The 19,043-nt window shown below is 37.9% G+C and overlaps 1 protein-coding gene across 1 annotated transcript; it reads left to right on the top strand.

Annotated features, from left to right (window-relative positions):
- The first annotated feature begins 95 nt into the window (after positions 1-95).
- On the top strand, positions 96-14,925 carry LOC131197999 (vomeronasal type-2 receptor 26-like). The gene is made up of 7 exons (XM_058182508.1): positions 96-268; positions 1,092-1,377; positions 2,241-3,092; positions 4,652-4,855; positions 13,061-13,288; positions 13,805-13,931; positions 14,027-14,925. Exons 1-7 carry the CDS (start codon positions 96-98, stop codon positions 14,923-14,925), a joined length of 2,769 nt encoding a protein of 922 aa, XP_058038491.1.
- Positions 14,926-19,043: the final 4,118 nt, after the last annotated feature.

Raw genomic sequence — 19,043 nt, 5'->3', positions numbered from 1 at the left:
CTTGTAGCAGACAGAGGCATTTCTACATAGAAAGAAGACACACATGGAATATGTTAGTATTTGTGGCGTTACTGTTAATAGTATTGCCTGAAGGGATGTGCAGGAATCCTAATCTTCAATGTGACTTTCGTGAGCCTCTTCCTATTCAGCACACCTATCATCAGCTTGGAGATGTTAACATTGCTGGCATTATTTCTGCAATTGTGATATTTTCTGACCCCATTGATTTCAGTCAACATCCTTCCCAAGCATTTCATGATGGACTTATGTAAGTATATCACTGATTTATTGTCAAGCTCTGAACTTTGTTTATTGCAGAAAATATGACTTCTGTAACAGAATCATCAGTGCTTGGAATACTTTACGTGACTCTGTGGTCTCTTCCCATAATCCTAAAACTTTTATCCAAAAACTTTCTACTATTGACCTCACCCCATTCCTAAGAGGACCATAAGAGGCGTGCATAAGCGCACAAACGTGCCTATATATATGCTTATACCTCCTTATATTTACTCATATATGTGTTTATATACTATATAATCTTTTGTATGACACCTACATATATTGTTGTGACAAAATAAAATAAATAAATAAAATAAAAATAAATAAAATAAATCACATGATGCTTGAAATATTTTCCTCTAATGGCAAAATCCCATGATATAAACATCTAAAATAGGATCCTAGGTTTGTTTTATCTGATCTTATATTTTACTTCAGTTTCCAGATAAAGTTTAGATAGAGATCAAATCTCCATTTTTAACAAATCACGGCTCAAGATCTATTAATATACAGGTTTAATTCCATACTTCATAGGAATATGAAGCTGTTACTACCATTAGGAAGGGAAACCACATATTTCCCATATATTTTCTCATTCTTTATTTCAGGTACCAAAATGTAGCAATTTCCTTTTCCATATAACCCATTCTTACAACCTGCAGTGTGACAGTGAACCATTCTCACCCATAGAAACATAGAAATAAGAATTGTTTCACCCATTCCACAAAATGTGTTGTTCGAAAGGATTTTAAGTGCCATAATGTAAAGCAGACCTTTCTTAATGTGCTGTTTTTAATTCTGTTTTCCAGGATAGTTTTTCAGAATTACCAGCATATCCTGGCTTTAGTGTTTACTGTAAAAGAGATCAATGAAAATCCCCAGATCCTACTCAATGTCACGCTGGGCTTCCATATTTTTAACAGTAACTATAGTCCCAGCTGGACTTACTTCGCCTCAATGAATCTACCTTTCTCTCAGGGCAAATTCATCCCTAACTACAAGTCTGGGATCACAAATACCTTGGCTGCTGTTATTGGGGCACCTGACATCTCTCTTCACATGGCAACTGTACTGGGAATTTACAAAGTTCCTCAGGTAAGATGTGCTGAAGATAGATATTATTATTTTGCCATACCTCCACCTACATTGGATGCTTCTTTTTGTAAAAAGAGAAACCTTTCAGATTCCTAGATATCATTATCTGCTTGATAAAATGAGCACAACAGCAAGAATAATTGTCAAACTGAACAGATATTGGGAATATTTTACACAGCAAAATATACCCCAGTTTATTTATTTATTTATTTATTTATTTTTGTCACAACATCATACAAAAAGATTATATAGTATATACACATATAAACATATATAGGAAGAAGAAAAGAAAAACAATAGGACAGGAACGGTAGGCACGTTTGTGCGCTTATGCACGCCCCTTATGGTCCTCTTAGGAATGGGGTGAGGTCAATAGTAGAAAGTTTTTGGTTAAAGCTATTAGGATTATGGGAAGAGACCACAGAGTCAGGTAAAGTATTCCAAGCACTGATGATTCTGTTGCAGAAGTCATATTTTCTGCAATCTAGATTAAAGCGGTTTACATTAAGTTTAAATCTATTGGTTGCCCTTGTATTATTGCAATTAAAGCTGAAGTAGTCTTTGACAGGAAGGACATTACAATAGATGATTCTGTGAGTTAAACTTAGGTCTTGTCGAAGGCGACGGACAGTTCCAGGCATTGAACTAAGGTTCAACTTTGAAATGTTCACAATAAAACTAATTTCACAAAAAATATATTTACTGATACCTCAGAAATGACATCTTGGTTAATATTTCATAATAAACACAACTAGTTGCCTAATTTCAGGATAAAAGGTCAAAGATACCCAACTGAAATGAATATATACGTTTTCAGAGGCTCACATAAAACTTTGCATTTACATATGTTTATCTTTCTGTAGTTGACCTATGGTTCTGCTCCAGTCATAGATAAAGAGACTCAAGCAGTTTTCTTCCAACAAATGTTTCCAAATGAATCCCACCAACGTAAGGGCCTCCTCCATTTATTGCTGTATTTTAGATGGATCTGGATTGGAATTCTTGTAGTAAAGGATGAGAAAGGAGAGAAATTTCTCCAGGAGGTACTCCCCATATTTTCTGAGCATGGCATCTGCACTGAATTCATAGCAGAGTTACCAAATGGAGCTTTTTACAGCGATTTTGATGAAACCGTAGATGAAGTGCTACATATATACCATGTTCTCATGAACAGCACAGCCAATGTGATAATTTTATATGGTGAAATTGAGTCTTTATTAGTTCTGAGAACTATTCTCCGGTTTTCAGAAGTGGATGATATACCAAAGAAGAATAAGATTTGGCTTACAACTGCTCAAACAGATTATACTTCAATTTCCTTACATAAATCTTGGGATATCCATTTCCTACATGGTGCTTTATCCTTTGCTGTTCACAAAAAGGAAATCCAAAACTTCCAGGAATTCCTTCAAAATCTAAATCCAAGCAACAATCAAAATGATCATTTTAGGAAAGATTTCTGGGAACAGGCATTCAGTTGTTTTTTCTCAAACTCAAAAATGGAGGCGTCTCAGAAAAAATGCACTGGACAGGAAAAGCTTGAAACCCTTCCTACATCTGTGTTTGAAACAAGCATGAGTAGCCAGAGTTACAATATTTACAACGCAGTCTATGCTGTGGCACATGCTTTGCAATCTCTCTCTCTATCCGAATCTAGAGAAACAACAATGATGAAAGAAAGGAAGAAACATTTTCACAATCATGTGTGGTGGCAGGTAAGTCTGTTAGCAGAGTAGTGCAGAAACCACTATAGCTGTATTGCAACATGTGACCACAAGCTCTAGCAAATCAATCCAGGGATATTGATGTCTGAAAACCCAAAAGTGAGAGTAATAGATTAAGTAATCCAAATATTCATATGCTGATATTAAAATTGTAAATGGCATTCTACAAAATTTTGTAGAATATCTTTCACTCCATGAAATTAACTTCCTCTCAAGACCAAAATCAAGAATGAGAGATAGTAATTCTTCTAAGATGATTTCTTCTTGTTTTATATCTATAGATAAACTTTTGACAATCTGAGCACTCCACTATCTGTTACTTCAATTTATTTTGTGAATTATTAGGGAGGTTAGGTTACTCCTCTTTCTCACAGACACAATATCCAACCTGAGTTGTCTTTTACTACTCTGAAATGCTTCCCCTCCATCCTGGGAAGCCACTTCCTTATTGTTCCATAAATTCAGTCTATGAATAAATGGAAGGAGGTTATTATTGAATGCTGAAGGTGTATTGTGTAACATTATTCTTGTTGTTGTTATATATGCTTTATTTGGAATGTTTGCATTTGCCGACATAGTTAATTGATTGTTGAAAGTACAATCATGTCAGTGGTAGGTTTGCGCAAACCAGTTGCAGCGGCAGTGGGAGACTCCGCCCACCGCCCGGACGTGATCACGAACGTTCTGTGCATGTGCGTTCACGATAGCGAACCGGTAGCGAAGGTAAGTGGATTCACCACTGAATCATGCCAATATTTTTTGGCATTTCGTGATGAGGCTCTTCCCATACAATCCATGGGTGGAAGAGGAAGGACTGATAATTTGTGTCATTCTTACTCAAAGATTCAGCATGCTGGAATGTTCCCATTTTATGAGGCATTGGTTCTGACCATGTCATAGACCATTTGAGAGTCACCTGCATTTAATATCTCAGGCACTTAATAAAAGAGGGCCAAGGTGGGATGTTAATTTGACTCTTTTTTAAAAAAGATATTTAGCAATAGCAATAGCACTTAAACTTATATACCACTTCAAAGTGCTTTTAAAGCCCTCTCTAAGCAGTTTACAAGGTTGCCCCCAACAATCTGGGTCCTTATTTTACCCACCTCAGAGGGATGGAAGGCTGATTTAACCTTGAGCTGGTGAGATTTGAACTGCTGATCTGCAGCTAGCAGTCAGTTGAAGTAGCTGAAATAGCCTACAGTACTGCACTCTAACCACTGCACCACTTCGGCACAGTGTACTCCCATTGGATGAAACAATCATAGATTTCAAATGATGGACATTTCAGCCATCAAATTCAGCATCCACTTAATGCAGGATTTTAAATTCCAGCAGCTCCTGCTAATGTTGACTCTGGCTCTACTTTAATGCATCCAATAAAAGAAATGCCATTGCCCTTTGGTCCTCAATTCCTATTGTCTAACCTCTTCTATTGAGATTTTATTTCTTAGGTAGAATATATCATGTTTCCCTGAAAAATAGGTCCCGGTCTTATTTTCTTTTAGGGATTGAAATAATTGGGTGTCTCTTACTTTTTTCACGTACAGGAGATGTCAGCCCACCAGCCTCATCCTCTCTGTTTCAATGCTTGCTTGCCCTGCTGCTTCAAGGACATTTCTCAACTGCAGGCTTCATGGGAACTCTTTACCCTCCTGGTAGTGCTGCTCTTGGCTGCCCTACTGGGCTGCTCCTGCCTGGCATGGCGTGAGTCGTCCCAGATCTATGATGTTCAGAGTGCCCTCCTGCTGCCAGTAGAACCATGCTAAGTGCACCACCTCACACAGCCAGGAAATGGTGTGGTGGGGGTTGGTGCCATGGCATAGCTCCTGCCTTCTCAGTTCCCACTGTCCAACAGGGTCCACCAGCTTTGCCCACACTCTGCAAGGAAAGATAGGTGGTGGAATGGATGACGTTCCTTCCTCCCTGGATGCACACAGGCTGCACTTGCTTCTGGACACCTCTTGCCCTGTGCGCATGCTTGCCACCTGGCTACTCCCACCAACCCACACTTGCTGCTGATGCTCTGAAGTAGGGCTTATTTGGAGGGGTAGGGCTTATATTGCAAGCAGCATGAAAAATAATGTTAGGTCATATTTTGGGAGTAGGTCGTTAATTTTAGGTTTTAATGTGTAAAAATAAGTCTATCTTCAGCTACAGCCCTTACTTAATGATGGTCATTGGGACCTGAATTTCCATTGCTCAGGGATAAGTTGTGACATCACTTGACCTTACGGTTTAGCAACAATAATTTTGGCAGACCCCAGTTAGCATTATTAAGTGAGGATTGCATAGTTTTTAAAGCACGGCATTCATGTCATCACAACTTCCATTTTCCTTCTAGCTTTTACACATTGACATTGCTTGTGGAAAGCTGGAAAGATAGATTGCAAATCACAATCAAGTAACTGTGGGATGCCATGACAGTCAGAAATAAAACCCAATTGCTGACTTCCAGGATTGTGATCATATGAGCACAGTAAGGAAGTCATAATTATCACTTGTTCTGCACTGTTACAATTTCAGATGGTTGCTGAACAAGCAGTCATTAAACATTGAACCCCTGTACTTTAGGGATCCTGTGCTGTTTCAGTTATTAATATTGGTATTCAGTCACTAAGTCTTGTCCGACTCTTGCAACTCCAGGAACCATAGCAATGACCCTCCTGTTCTCCGCTGTGTTCTAGAATTTGCCCAAATTAAGGTTCATTGTACTAATGACAATACCTAACCATCTCATTATTTTTTGATTTCATTATTTTTTAAACCATATTTTATTAATTTTAAAACAAACAAAAAAACAAAAAAAGTAAATACAGCAATACAAAAATACAAAAAAGAAAAATTTTGTGCAGAACTGTGACCATTTACACTAGATATCACTACAAAGTTTTTATATTCTATACATTTTACTTCATCAAATTTTTTACTATGTCTGAGTCTGTTTTAGTCTTCTGTTTTCAATCCATTTGTACCATTTCTCCCATGATAAATAATACTCCAAGTCTCTCTTTCCACTCAGTTCCAATGATAGTTTATCCATTTCAGCATGGATAAAATTTCTTTTAATTATTTTTTTAAAAAGTTTTTTATTAAGTCCTCGTAAGGCATCTTTACATTCTTCCAACATTACGCAAAGGCCAATCTTGCCACAGTTGTTATATATATAATCATATGTCTTGTTTTCTTGTCATAAGTTTTCTCATTATCCCTAGAAGGAACAATTCTGTTGTATATTCCAGTTGAACAGCGGTTATTTCCTGTAACCAATTTTTTATTTTTTTCCAATATTTTTTCGATTCTGGACACAGCCACCATGAATGATAGAAGGCTTCTGTCCACATTTCCAACAATTTGGGGTTAAATTTGGATATATTTTTGCCAATCTTGAGGGAGCCAAATGCCAGCGGTAGAACATTTTGTATTGATTTTCTTTATATTTTGCCGATCTTGTTATTTTATAATTTCTGTTCCAAATTGTTTCCCATTCATCGAATTCAATGTTGTGCCCTTCATTTTTTGCCCATGCTATCATTACTCCCTTCACTGTTTCTTCTGCTTTGTCAAATTCCAAAAAATACTTATAGAATTTAGTTATTAATTTTTCATCTGAGCCAATCAATAATTATCTAAGTGCTGCGGAGCCAATTCAATTCCATATTCCTCTTTATCTTTTAAATACTGCAATTTTACTTATAGGTAAGGCCATCAATCAATGTTAATTGCTTGTTTCTCCAAGTCTTGCCTATTTTTAAAATTTCATTGGGCATCTAAAATTTCATAATATTTGACTCTTTTATTTATATCCATGTCACCTGGGTGTATCATTGCTTCCATTGTTGACACCTACCCAGGCATTTTCATATATAGATATATCACACGCATGCCCAAGATGGTGCTGCGGAGCTGAACACAGAACGGCAGTTGGCGGTCTTTTCGGCTGGTCCGAGCCAGGGAATCGATTTTTAGATCCTTTCGACCCCTGGCCCGGCTAGTAGAACTCCCCCTCTGCCTGGGAAATGTGTCTGGGAGCGAAACGAGGCCGGGGGAGTGGTAAATAGCGGCGAGCGGTAAGAGGCCTGGCCGGCCAGGCTGAAAATGGTGACGGCGGCAGCTGAGGAGCTGACAGGACGGCGCCTCCAAATGGTGTTTTTTCTGCAGCCATTTCTATTCTGCGGCCATTTCTATTTATCCATGGCCGTAGGGGAGGCAGAGATGACTAGCGGTGGGGGTGGCAGCGGTGAGGAAGCAGGGAGGTTTCTCCGTGGAGCCCTATGGATCCATCATGCCCCCCCCTCATGAAGCCCCCATGAAGCCCCCACGAATCACCCAGTCCTCCCACAAAGCCCCATGGAACCACCATGGAGCCCTAAAAAGATCAGGCCCCCCCAGAGACATGGAAGGTCCCCATGGACCTTCCCCTGAAGACATTGCAGACCCCCCACGGAGCCCTACAAGGCCCCACGGAGCCCTTTGAAGCTCCACAGAGATCTTGGGGGGCTGTTACATTTGGGTGGTGGTGATGACTGGCGATATTCCTCTGGAATGGAGGCCTCGCACCCCCCCTCCCTGGGCCCTGCGGGGGTTTTCTTTTTTGGAGCCCTTTGGAGGCTTGGAGACCTTGAAGCCCTTTGGAGACCACCTGGAGACCACCTGGAGCTCCCCCCCGGGAGTTATGGGGGGTTGGTCTGAATGGAAATACGGCTGCTGTGATGGTGATTGTGGCGTCTTCTGACGACGGCAGCATCATGCAGCAGTGACAGTGGTGACATTGGCTGCAACGTTTTCTCCTTTGAGGGTTTGCATTGATGCTGCTGAACATTGTCGACCCTAACATCATTTTCAATCGTGGACTGACTTCTTCCATCTGTTCCTAGTCGGAAACTTGTCTGTTTAACATCTGGACTGGCCGGGAGGAGACTACCCTCCATGCTTCGCAATATACATGTATTCGCTAGCGACTCTTCTTGGTCTGTGAGATCTCTCGCAGAAATGGCCCTCCGCTCTATTGAGGCCCTACCTCGATGACGGATTTTGGAATCCCGAGAGGTGGCATGCAGCTAAGAAAGATCTTAGGTTTTTTTTTAAAAGAGCGTTTTAATCGGTTTTTAAGGGGAGGGAGGGTTAGGGTGGGTTTGGGGGAAAACCCACCAAGGGGAGGGATGAGGATATGACCAGATTCTGCAAAGGCTCGCATCGTTGCTAGCTTGGGTTCGGGGATGGGGGTGGAGGCAGACTCCATGAGGGGGTGGAGCAGGTTCCATGAGGGTCATTCCATTAGCACAGTAACTGGAGGGGCAGAAATGGTGGAAGCAGGGGACCATATCATGTTGGGGGGGCATGAACATTATCTGCGAATGATCTCGCGCTCCGGTCCCTCTGTCTTTTCCCATTCCCCGAGTGGTCAGGATCCTCAGAGTGGTCAGGAACCTCCTACATCGCAAAAAAGGCCTTAAAAGTTGTAAACCTAATCTTGCGTAGTTTCTTCTCCAAAAACACTACACTACTAACCAGAGCATATAAAACATTTGCTAGACCAATTCTTGAATACAGCTCGACTGTCTGGAACCCATACCACATTTCTGACATCAATTGAACGTGTCCAGAAATATTTTACAAGAAGAGTTCTCCAATTCTCCGAATACAACAAAATACCTTATGCCACCAGACTTGAAATCCTGGGTTTAGAAAATTTAGAACGACGCTGCCTTCGACATGACCTGAGTTTAACTCATAGAATCATCTATTACAATGTCCTTCCTGTCAAAGACTGCTTCAGCTTCAATCGCAACAATACACAAGCACACAATAGATTTAAGCTTAATGTTAACTGCTCCAATCTTGATTGCAGAAAATATGACTTCAGTAACAGAATTGTTAATGCTTGGAACACACTACCTGACTCTGTGGTCTCTTCCCAAAATCCCCAAAGCTTCAACCAAAAACTATCTACCATTGACCTCACCCCATTCCTAAGAGGTCTGTAAGGGGCACGCATAAGAGCACAAACGTGCCTACCATTCCTGTCCTATTGTTTTCCTTCGTAATATCCAATTAATATAGTTATTACAACTCATACTCATATATATGCTTATATATTGTATAATTATTTCATGCTTATGCTTATATATACTGTGTGACAAAAATAAATAAATAATAAATAAATAAAATAAAATAAAATAAAATAAATAAATAAATAAATAAACAAACAAACAAACAAATAAATAATTTGCCTCAGTGGGAGAAAGCCATTCTGATCGGAGTAAGGTTTTCCCTGGAGTTTAATAGTCTCCATGCATTCTTCAGATTCAATTCTTCAGCCATACTAAAAAAGTTTTTGGTAATACATTCCTCTTTTTTTGTTTTTTTATTACAAATATAATCATTTTTATATCTATTATTCCATTATAATCACCCACTATACATACATTTTGGTAATCCACCTCAATAATCATATCATGCATTTTCCTATAAAATTCTTTCTGTTTTTTGTTGGGAGCGTATAAGTTAATTAATAACATTTTGGTTTCCCCTGTTATCGTTTCTACCAAAACTACTCTTCCTTTAGGATCCTCATAGATTTAGCTATTATTTCTTTTCTGATATATACCACTACCCCTCCTTTCCTTTTTTCTGATAGTGCTGCAAACAAGCTTCCCAATTTGTTGGATTCCAGGTATTTTCTATCTTGTTTTCTAATGTGTGCCTCCTGGAGACATTTTATATCTACATTCTGCTTTGCTAATTTTGAAAATATCTTTTTCCTTTTTATCTAGTCATTCAGTCCATTTACATATTTTGATAGTAATTGGGTTCTTGTTTCTATTTTCTTATTTATCTGCTGGTTTCTGATTTCTGGTTGCTCTAGTGGTTCTTTGTGGTCCATTCTTACTTTTCTTTCCTTCATCTCAATTTTCTATTGTCACCTTAGTTCCCTCTTCCACTTCCTCACTTCCAGATTCTTGTATTTGTTCTTCGGTGCTAGCTGTCTCCAATTGCTCTCTACTGTTTGAACCTTCCTCCATTCCTGTTAATCGGTCCAATATTTCTTGGGCTTTGTCTAAATTGTCAATTTTATTTTTTTTACCTTGCCAAATTATTATCATTCCACCTAAAAAGAATTTTCCTTGTGTTCAATAGAGATGCCAAGAATTGTAGAATACAAGAATTTGTTCTTGTATCCGTCTAGGAATCTGTTTTTGTGTAATGATTTCTGTCCCTTTATAGAATATTGATTCCTCTCTTGTAGTTTTATATACATCATCACAATTTTTTTTACGTGCAAATCTAATATGCACCTCTTTTGAGAGATGATGATGCCTTGCATAGTTTGAACTCAATATATTTCATCGAGCTCATTCTTAATTTCTCTTTTACCTTTCTGTAAGACTTCTGGAATCAGTTACACCATTATCTCCCCTAAGTTCTCTTCTTTTGTTTCGGCTACATTTTGAAACCTCAAGTAGAAAGAGGCTTGGTCCATTTCGAGATCTATCAAAGAGTTTTCCAAATCCTTGTTTACCACCAACAGTTTTTGCTCTACCTGTTCTATTTTTTTTCCAGTTTGTTCTGTTTTTATTTCGACCAATTTAATTCTTGGTTCGTTTTTTTGTATTGCCTGTTGAATTGAGTCCATTTTATTATCCAGAGTTTGTATATCACTTTTCAGGTCACCATGATTTTTAACCATCCTCTCTTGAAGTTTCATCATGGTATCCTGTATTGTTACCAAGGTAGATTGCAACATTTGAGCAGATGAGTTTTTCTACTGGGAGCATCATGTCAATCATTATCTGGCTCAATAGAGAGCCGTCGCCACCATCAGGTTTCATTTTTTTTTTATTTGCATTTATATCCCGCCCTTCTCCGAAGACTCAGGGCGGCTTACACTATGTCAAGCAATAGTCTTCATCCATTTGTATATTATATACAAAGTCAACTTATTGCCCCCAACAATCTGGGTCCTCATTTTACCTACCTTATAAAGGATGGAAGGCTGAGTAAACCTTGGGCCTGGTGGGGCTTGAACCTGCAGTAATTGCAAGCAGCTGCTGTTAATAACAGACTGTCTTACCAGTCTGAGCCACCAGAGGCCCTTCATGCTGCCTTTTCCCCTGCTCTTAAGGTTGTAGTAGTAATGTTAGTCATTTCTTTTAGGATTCTGCTTTGTTCTCCCAAGATTTTATAAATTCTTGCTCAGATTACCATCCACTGAGTTGCTTGTCTATTATTTATAATTTGTGTTTCTTACATTCTAGTTTAATATTCTATTTCTATTCTATTATCCTTAATTACTCAGCCAAAAATTTACCATTATATACCAATAGCAAAATGTAGAAAACAATATTTTATAGAATTACAATCCAATTACAAACTATTCTTTATAGTTACTCCGTATTTAATCTATTCCTTTAATTAATTATAGTAAATTAAGCTAAGTTAAATATGATAGATATAATAGGTGTCTCTACTCTTGTATGTTCAGTTTATGAAAATTTAGATATTTCTTCATTAAATATAATATAGTTTCTTCTCTATTATCTATCTAAACAATGATTACTGGTAGTACTTGATCTATGTATTTTTAAGTATATTTTCATTGCAAGAACAATATCAAATATCAAAACAATATCAAAAGCACTATTCAAACTATTCTATCTCTAAAACAATAGCCACTGCCTATAATATAACTGCCTTATTAATATTCCATATGCAATATTCCATATGGAAAATTTAAAGGATATTTTTGTATCCTTTAAATTTTTAAGATGTTTCAACTCCTTTACTAATCCTACTTCATTTCCGCAACACCACTGTCCTCTTTTCCACTTGGTCATTCAATATTATATTATATTCAAGTCTCTTTATCGCTGCCATTCCCCTTTGTTTTCCACTTCACTCTCTCACTGCTTCTCCTTAGCGTTCTTATTTCCGCTAGTAGAGTCCAGTTTTGCACAGTCATTCTCTTTTCTCTCCACTTTTCTCGCTGAGGGTCTCAAGTCTGTTCTCTTCGATAGTGCTTTCCCCAGTTCTCCAGATCTTTTCATCTGATTCTCCTCTCCTTCCCAAGTTGATTTCTTGCATCTCACACACTTCTTCATCACCGTTCTACTTCTGTTTTGATCTTTCTCCTTCTAATCTCCAATAGTTTTTAATTCCCAGTGCGTAATTTCTTTCTTTTTCTCTCTGTTTCTTTCCGCTGTTATCCTATATCTTCCCACTTTTGATTTCACACTTACAGTCTTATTCAAATCTTATTTTCCTTTTCACTCTTCTCCCTCAGCACTTTTCTTTTTGATGAGTCATGGCTTGTCTCTTTCAGTCTCTTTTAGTCGCCACTAATTTTCTATCAGAGCTTCTTTCAGTTTTGCTAAATAATTTTTATATTTTCTTACTTTGACAGGTCCATTCACCATGCACGAGAGTTTGTCACCAGCAAAAATAGACACAGTTTGCCAACAATATTTTCTTCCAGTCCTCTTGTGGGCTGTCACAGCCTCAGGCGAATCATATCAGGCGAAATGACAGGACGTCTTCTCGCTGGGTTAAAGAGGGCTTCCCTTGCCTCAATGGGTGATTGCACACCACCTCACTGATCTCCAGGATTCCCCTCTATTTCAAGGGATCCCCAAACATGGAAAAATCAGAGGTAAAGGATGGAGCTCATTCTCTTCCCTCTGCGCCATCTCAACAGCACCACTGGAAGTCCAATTTCATTAATTTTTTATGGTTGTCTATTTTGTAATTCTATGTTAATTCTGTTTCAGAAATCTGATATGTAATCTCTACTGCTATTTAGAATGATAGTTATGTTACTTATTTGATACTCGCCTATCACAAAAATAAAAAAAGTGTTTATATTGTCTTTGTTTAAAGAAACATTCATATGTATGTTTTGAATATATGAATTATTTCTCCCTCCATCACTTTGTTCCTCTCTGCTTGCCTCTGTGTTTCAGGTTCATTCTTTTCTGAGAAGTGTCAGATTCAACAATAGTGTTGGTGAAAAGATCTCCTTTGATACAAATGGAGAATTCATTGGTGGATTTGATATTATCAACTGGATCACATTCCCAAACCAGTCATTTGCGAGGGTCAAAGTTGGAGTGATAGATCCCACAGTTCCAGCAGACAAGTTCTTCATTATTTCTGTAGATTCCATCACATGGCCAGTAGGCTTTAACCAGGTTAGCTTTTTGAATCCAAATTTGTCTGCTTTCATTTAAATATCTTTATTGATGAAAGTGTCATGGTATCATCTCTGACTAATGTAGGTACAAATTTCCTGGAAAACAAAAGATATCAGTAAGATTTTTTTTTTTTACTTTTCTAGCAAATTCTATTGAATATTAAGAAATATACTTTCCTGTCTCCCTGTTAATTAAAGACAATGGTTTTATTCTTTTGAAGTAAGAGCTGCATATCATCACACTAAATCTCATCAGTTTGCTGACATCAAAATTAGAAGTTGAGAAAACCAACATCTTTACCTAACTAGTACAGAAATTGGCTTTGAAGAGTAATAATGGTTAACAAAGGCTATCAATACAATTTTTGTAGAGATTTAATTAATTATAATTTCAGAGCAATTACAAATTATGTCATCCCACTAATTCATTTTTAATCTGTTAATTCCACAGTAACTCTCCAAACACTTCCTTTCCTCTCTGTATCTTAATATATTCTTCTCCATTCATTGATAGATATTACCTTTATCTTTGTGTAATGCTCCTTGTGAGACAGGATACAGGAAGGCCAAGAAAGAAGGGAAGATGTTTTGTTGCTATGATTGCCATCTATGTCCAGAGGGGAAAATATCAAAGCAGAAGGGTAGGAAATTTCTCTATATATATAATAGGACTGAAACAATGGGGTACAACACTGCCTGTAAATAACTATATCAATTCCACTGTGTTCTTTTTCAGACGTAGATGATTGCTCTCCATGTCCAGAAGATCAATACCCAAATCCCAGGAAAAATATGTGCATTCCAAAGCGGATCACCTTTTTGTCCTATCAAGAACCTTTGGGGATCAGTCTGACTGTTCTTTCTCTTTGCTTTTCTTTAATGACAACTTTGGTAATCACAGTATTCATGAAACATAAAGATACTCCCATCGTCAAAGCCAACAACCGGAATCTCACTTATACACTTCTATTTTCTCTTCTCCTCACTTTCCTTTGTGTCTTTCTATTTGTTGGGAGGCCCAATACGATTGTGTGTCTCCTTCGACAACCAGCATTTGGTCTTATCTTTTCTGTGGCAGTTTCTTGTGTCTTGGCCAAAACGTTTGTTGTGGTTCTAGCCTTCATGGCCACCAAACCTGGTTCTAGATTGAGGAAATGGGTGGGAGGAAGGATGGTCAGTTTCATTCTTCTATCCTGCTCCCTTATTCAAATATGTGTTTGCGCTTTGTGGCTGATAACTTCCCCACCATACCCAGATTTTGATACGCAGTCAATGTCTGAAGAAGTCATCCTGGAATGCAATGAAGACTCGGTCATGTTCTACTGTGTTTTGGGTTTTATGGGTTTTCTTGCTCTGCTTAGCTTTTCTGCTGCTTTTCTAGCTAGGAATTTACCTGACAGTTTCAATGAAGCTAAATTGATCACCTTCAGCATGTTGGTCTTCTGCAGTGTTTGGTTGTGTTTTATTCCAACCTATCTAAGCACAAGGGGAAAATATATGTTGGCTGTGGAGATCTTCTCCATGATCTCCTCCAGTGCTGGCTTATTAGTGTGTATTTTTCTTCCCAAGTGTTTTATCATTGTGATGAGACCTGAGCTGAATGATAAACACCAGCTCATGAAGAGAAAGTTTTAAAAAGTCTGTTTTTGCCTGATATTTTTATATGTACATGTTCGAGAACTTCCCCATTTTGACATTTAAATCAAAGAACAATGTAAAGAAACATTGACCTTCGATGTTGCCCTCTCCTCTGAGATTTGAATAGGAAGGAAGTTTTCTTTCTTTTCCTCCTGGGAGGCAATTATAAATGTAGTATGTTTTGGAGAGCACTTCAAAACTTCCAGTGTTAGAGCATTTAGAACTTCTGGAGGCAAGTTGTTCCACAGATTAATAGTTCCAACTCTCAGGAAATTTCTCCTTAATTCTAAGTTGCTTCTCTCCTTCATTAGTTTCCACCCATTCCTTCTTGTTCTACCATCAGGTGTTTTGGAGAATAGTTTGACTTTTTTGAGGCCACCCCTGAAATATTGGAACACCGCTATCATGTCACCCCTTGTTCTTTGTTTCAAAAGACTAGACATATCCAATTCCAGCAATCCTTCTTTATATGTTTTATCCTCCAGTCCCCTCTTCATCTTTGTTCCTCTTCTCTGCACTCTTTCTAGAGTCTCAACATATTTTTTGACATTGTGGTGACCAAAATTGGATGCAGTATTCCAAGTGTGGCCTTACCAAGGAAGTATAAAGTGGTATTAACATTTCACATGATCTTGATTCCATCCCTCAGTTTATGCAGTGAGGAACTGTCTCATTGGGGACTATTATGTTTTGTCACACAATTACCAGTTGTTCAGATTGGATTTCACATTTTTATCTACATATCAAATCCTTCCCAAAGACAGGCATAGACAGATGTAGATATTGCATGGTGTCATAGTTATCATCACCGGATGTAAGCTGCTCCAAGTAAAGCTGCCTGTTGCAATTGGGTGATGAAATTTGTCAGTGCCAATGTTGTTCAACAAGGGCTCCAATTGTTTTGGGATTGAACCCAAGATGCCTATTACTATTGGTACTACCTTCGCTTTCTTTTTTGGCCAGTCATTCTATTTGTATTTGCAGTATTTTATTATCTTCTCAATTCTTTCTCTACTATTCTGTTGTCTCTATCTACTGTCATGTTTGCTATCCAGACTTTTTTTGTCTTTCTTATCAATGATTGTTAATCTGGAGTGTTTATGTGGCAGGTGCCTGTATGCTTGAATTCCAAAGTCCCAGATCAATGTAACTTCTTCATTTTCTATGACTTTCTCTATTTTATGATCCGAACAGTTCTTGCATGCAGGCAAATGGTATTTCTTGAAGATCTTCCCAATGCACCATTGTTGCTACTTTGTCATGCTGTGGTTTGTGGTCAGTCTGTGCAATCTTCTTGCCAGGTGATCCCCGGCCATTTTGGTCTCTCCAGTACTGATTAGGTCTTCCTGATATGTTAACTTCAGTGCATGTTGTCCACCGTCCCATCATTATTATTTTATTTATTCAGATCTCCGTCTTTATATTTTTCAAACTCAAGGTGGAGAACATACCTCATACTTCTTCCTCCTTCTAATTATGCATTATTACTCATCTGTTAATTATGTTGATGATCTGATGTGTTTAAATTTTTTACATTTCCCAGAATCACATGCAAGTGGGATGGGTGGCTGTATACATTTGATAAATAAATAAATAAATAAATAAATAAATAAATAAATAAATAAATAAATAAATAAGTAACCCCATTCAAGTTCTACTTACCATGATTGCTTTCCTTTATAGCCTCCAAACAAAACCATGAGACTCCAGCCATCCTTCATTTAATTTTTCAAAAATGCCTCCAGAATGGTTTCTTATGGTCTTAAGGTCCACCAATGTCCAATGCCTTTGTTTCTTTTGGTGTACTTGTTAAGAAGTTTGAAGTCTGGCATGTAGGAATCATATACACGCTTCTCAATAAATAGACATAAAATAAAGTTTGATCTGTTTCCTTCATGTGTATTTCTTCCTTGCTAGGCATTAAAGGAACTATGAGTGCTGTGAACGTTATAGAAACTCTCAACCAACCCCAGAAATCAGATCTACAAAATTGCAGGGACCAGAACATAAGTTGGTGTGTCATATTGTCTTGCAAATTTGCTTTTATTCACTTGTTTCTCCCCCTTATCCTCCCTCTCCCTTCCCCACACCTGCAAACTTTCTTTCTGCCTTTGAAGAAGACAGATTTGTGGCCCGTTCCCTGCCCTCTAGTAGTGAGCTGAGACATTTGTCAACATGATCTAAAACTTCAGGTAGCCTGCAACTTAAAACCACAGTTGGGATCCCAACGTTCATTAAGTGGTGCAATAATTAAGTGAGGCATCATAGAACTGTGGTGGCACAGTGATTAGAATGCAGTACTGGAGGCTAATTCTGCCAACTGCCAGGAGTTTGATCCTGATTGGTTCAAGGTTGACTCAACATTCCATTCTTCTGAGGTCAGTAAAAAGGGGACCCCAATTTGGGGACAATATGCTAACTCTGTAAACTGCTTAGACAGGGCTGTAAAGCCCAGTTAAGCGGTATATGAGTCTAAGTGACATTGCTATTGCTATGTGATCTCATCTGATATTATGATCTTTTTTATTGTTAACCGAGACAGCATGAAGCCATGGCTTATAACCTTTCTTGCTGGCCTCTGCCATTGACTTTGCTTGAGATAGTGAAATTTCAGGATGCTGTAACTATCTCATAAGTGTAAACTTATAGTCAAGCATCTAGATTATGGCCACAGGAATGCTGTGACAGTTCTAAGTGTGAGGATGATCGTAACTCACCTTTTTCAGCGCCATCATAACTTTCAATGATCACTAAAGAAATGGTTGAAAATTGAGGACTATTTGAAAGAACTTGGAGGGGAACTCATGATCTGATGTGAGATGATGACATCCCCCAATTACAAAAAAGGAGCAGTAGAACCTTCACTGCTAGGAATCTCCAGATTTTGTAGAAGTACAACAGAGAGGGAATTCTAGAAGTTTCCAGGGAGACTGGGGCATGCATTATAAATATGACCATATTTTGATCAAGTGACAGCAGAGGACAGTGAAGTAATTGGAAGAGGGCCTGGTGTTGTATTCATTTAATACATTACACTCAACTATAGCTGAAATATTTTATAGTCTAATGGATTGTGGAAATTTGGGAGTTATACTTTTTCCCACTTGTATGTCTATATGATGCAGAATTGTGTCCTTTTGTTGTTTACGTTGCATCCATAGAATATTTTCTTCAATCTCATCCTGAACTCATGAATGAAATAAATTGAAGGCACTCTTGGTTGGGCCAGAGTTATAAATGATTGATTCAATAAATTCGTACTCCTACCAGTCTCATTGTGATATTTCACACATCTTCCTATGGGTCTCCAGAAAAAAATATTGATTATGTAAAAGAATCAATCATGAAAATACCAATGACTTTATCAAATAAATAACAATACATTTCAAAAAGTGAAGCAATCAATTCTTAGTGAAAAGGCATTCCATGAAAACCCTCAAATAATTTCATAAAACTAGCTGGAATGGAGTGGAGTGCAATGGGGTAGAGAATGTGGTGTCATGTAGTGTAAGAATGAATGGGACAGGATGGGACGGGATGGGACGGAACAGGACAGAATAGAATAGAATAGAATAGAATAGAATAGAATAGAATAGAATAGAATAGAATAGAATAGAATAGAATAGAATAGAATAGAATAGAATTACAGCAATGCATTTACACTTACATATATTTACATCTCTATTTCACTTTATAGATCCAAGGATTTTATTTTTTGTCTTGTGGCTCATGCATTCGTGCCTCTGCAAGACCTCACATGTTTTATAATTGTGGGTAAGACATATGTGACTGTCTTACTATCATTATGAAATTAGACAGTTTCCCTCTTCCAAATGCTCTGGGACTCCACAAAAATTGGAGCAACTGATAATGAATAATTATAATTATTGTCTTTCTTCCTATTCCAACCCATGGCTGGGAGCCCCAAAACTCTGTGAGTTGATTTGTTAGTATGTTGCACTCTAGTTTTGTCTGAAGAAGACCTCCAGGAGGCAGATCTCTCTGGTCTATTTCAAAGATTTTGTAGCAGACAGAGGCATTTATACATAGAAAGAAGACACTCATGGAAGATGTTAGCATTTGTGGCATTACTGTTAATAGTATTGCCTGAAGGG

The sequence above is a fragment of the Ahaetulla prasina genome, chromosome 4 (assembly GCF_028640845.1).
Source record: "Ahaetulla prasina isolate Xishuangbanna chromosome 4, ASM2864084v1, whole genome shotgun sequence".
NCBI lineage: Eukaryota > Metazoa > Chordata > Lepidosauria > Squamata > Colubridae > Ahaetulla > Ahaetulla prasina.
Note: the sequence above shows the minus strand (reverse complement) of the source record. Positions and strands in the feature narration are given on the sequence as shown.

What these genes read in the sequence shown, in the direction of transcription:
- LOC131197999 (XM_058182508.1), top strand. Translation starts at nt 96, where the DNA reads ATGTGCAGGAATCCTAATCTTCAATGTGACTTTCGTGAGCCTCTTCCT. An exon ending in GAATTTACAAAGTTCCTCAG is followed by an intron (nt 1,378 to 2,240) that starts GTAAGATGTGCT and finishes ATCTTTCTGTAG; the next exon opens with TTGACCTATGGTTCTGCTCC. An exon ending in GGCCAGTAGGCTTTAACCAG is followed by an intron (nt 13,289 to 13,804) that starts GTTAGCTTTTTG and finishes ATTCATTGATAG; the next exon opens with ATATTACCTTTATCTTTGTG.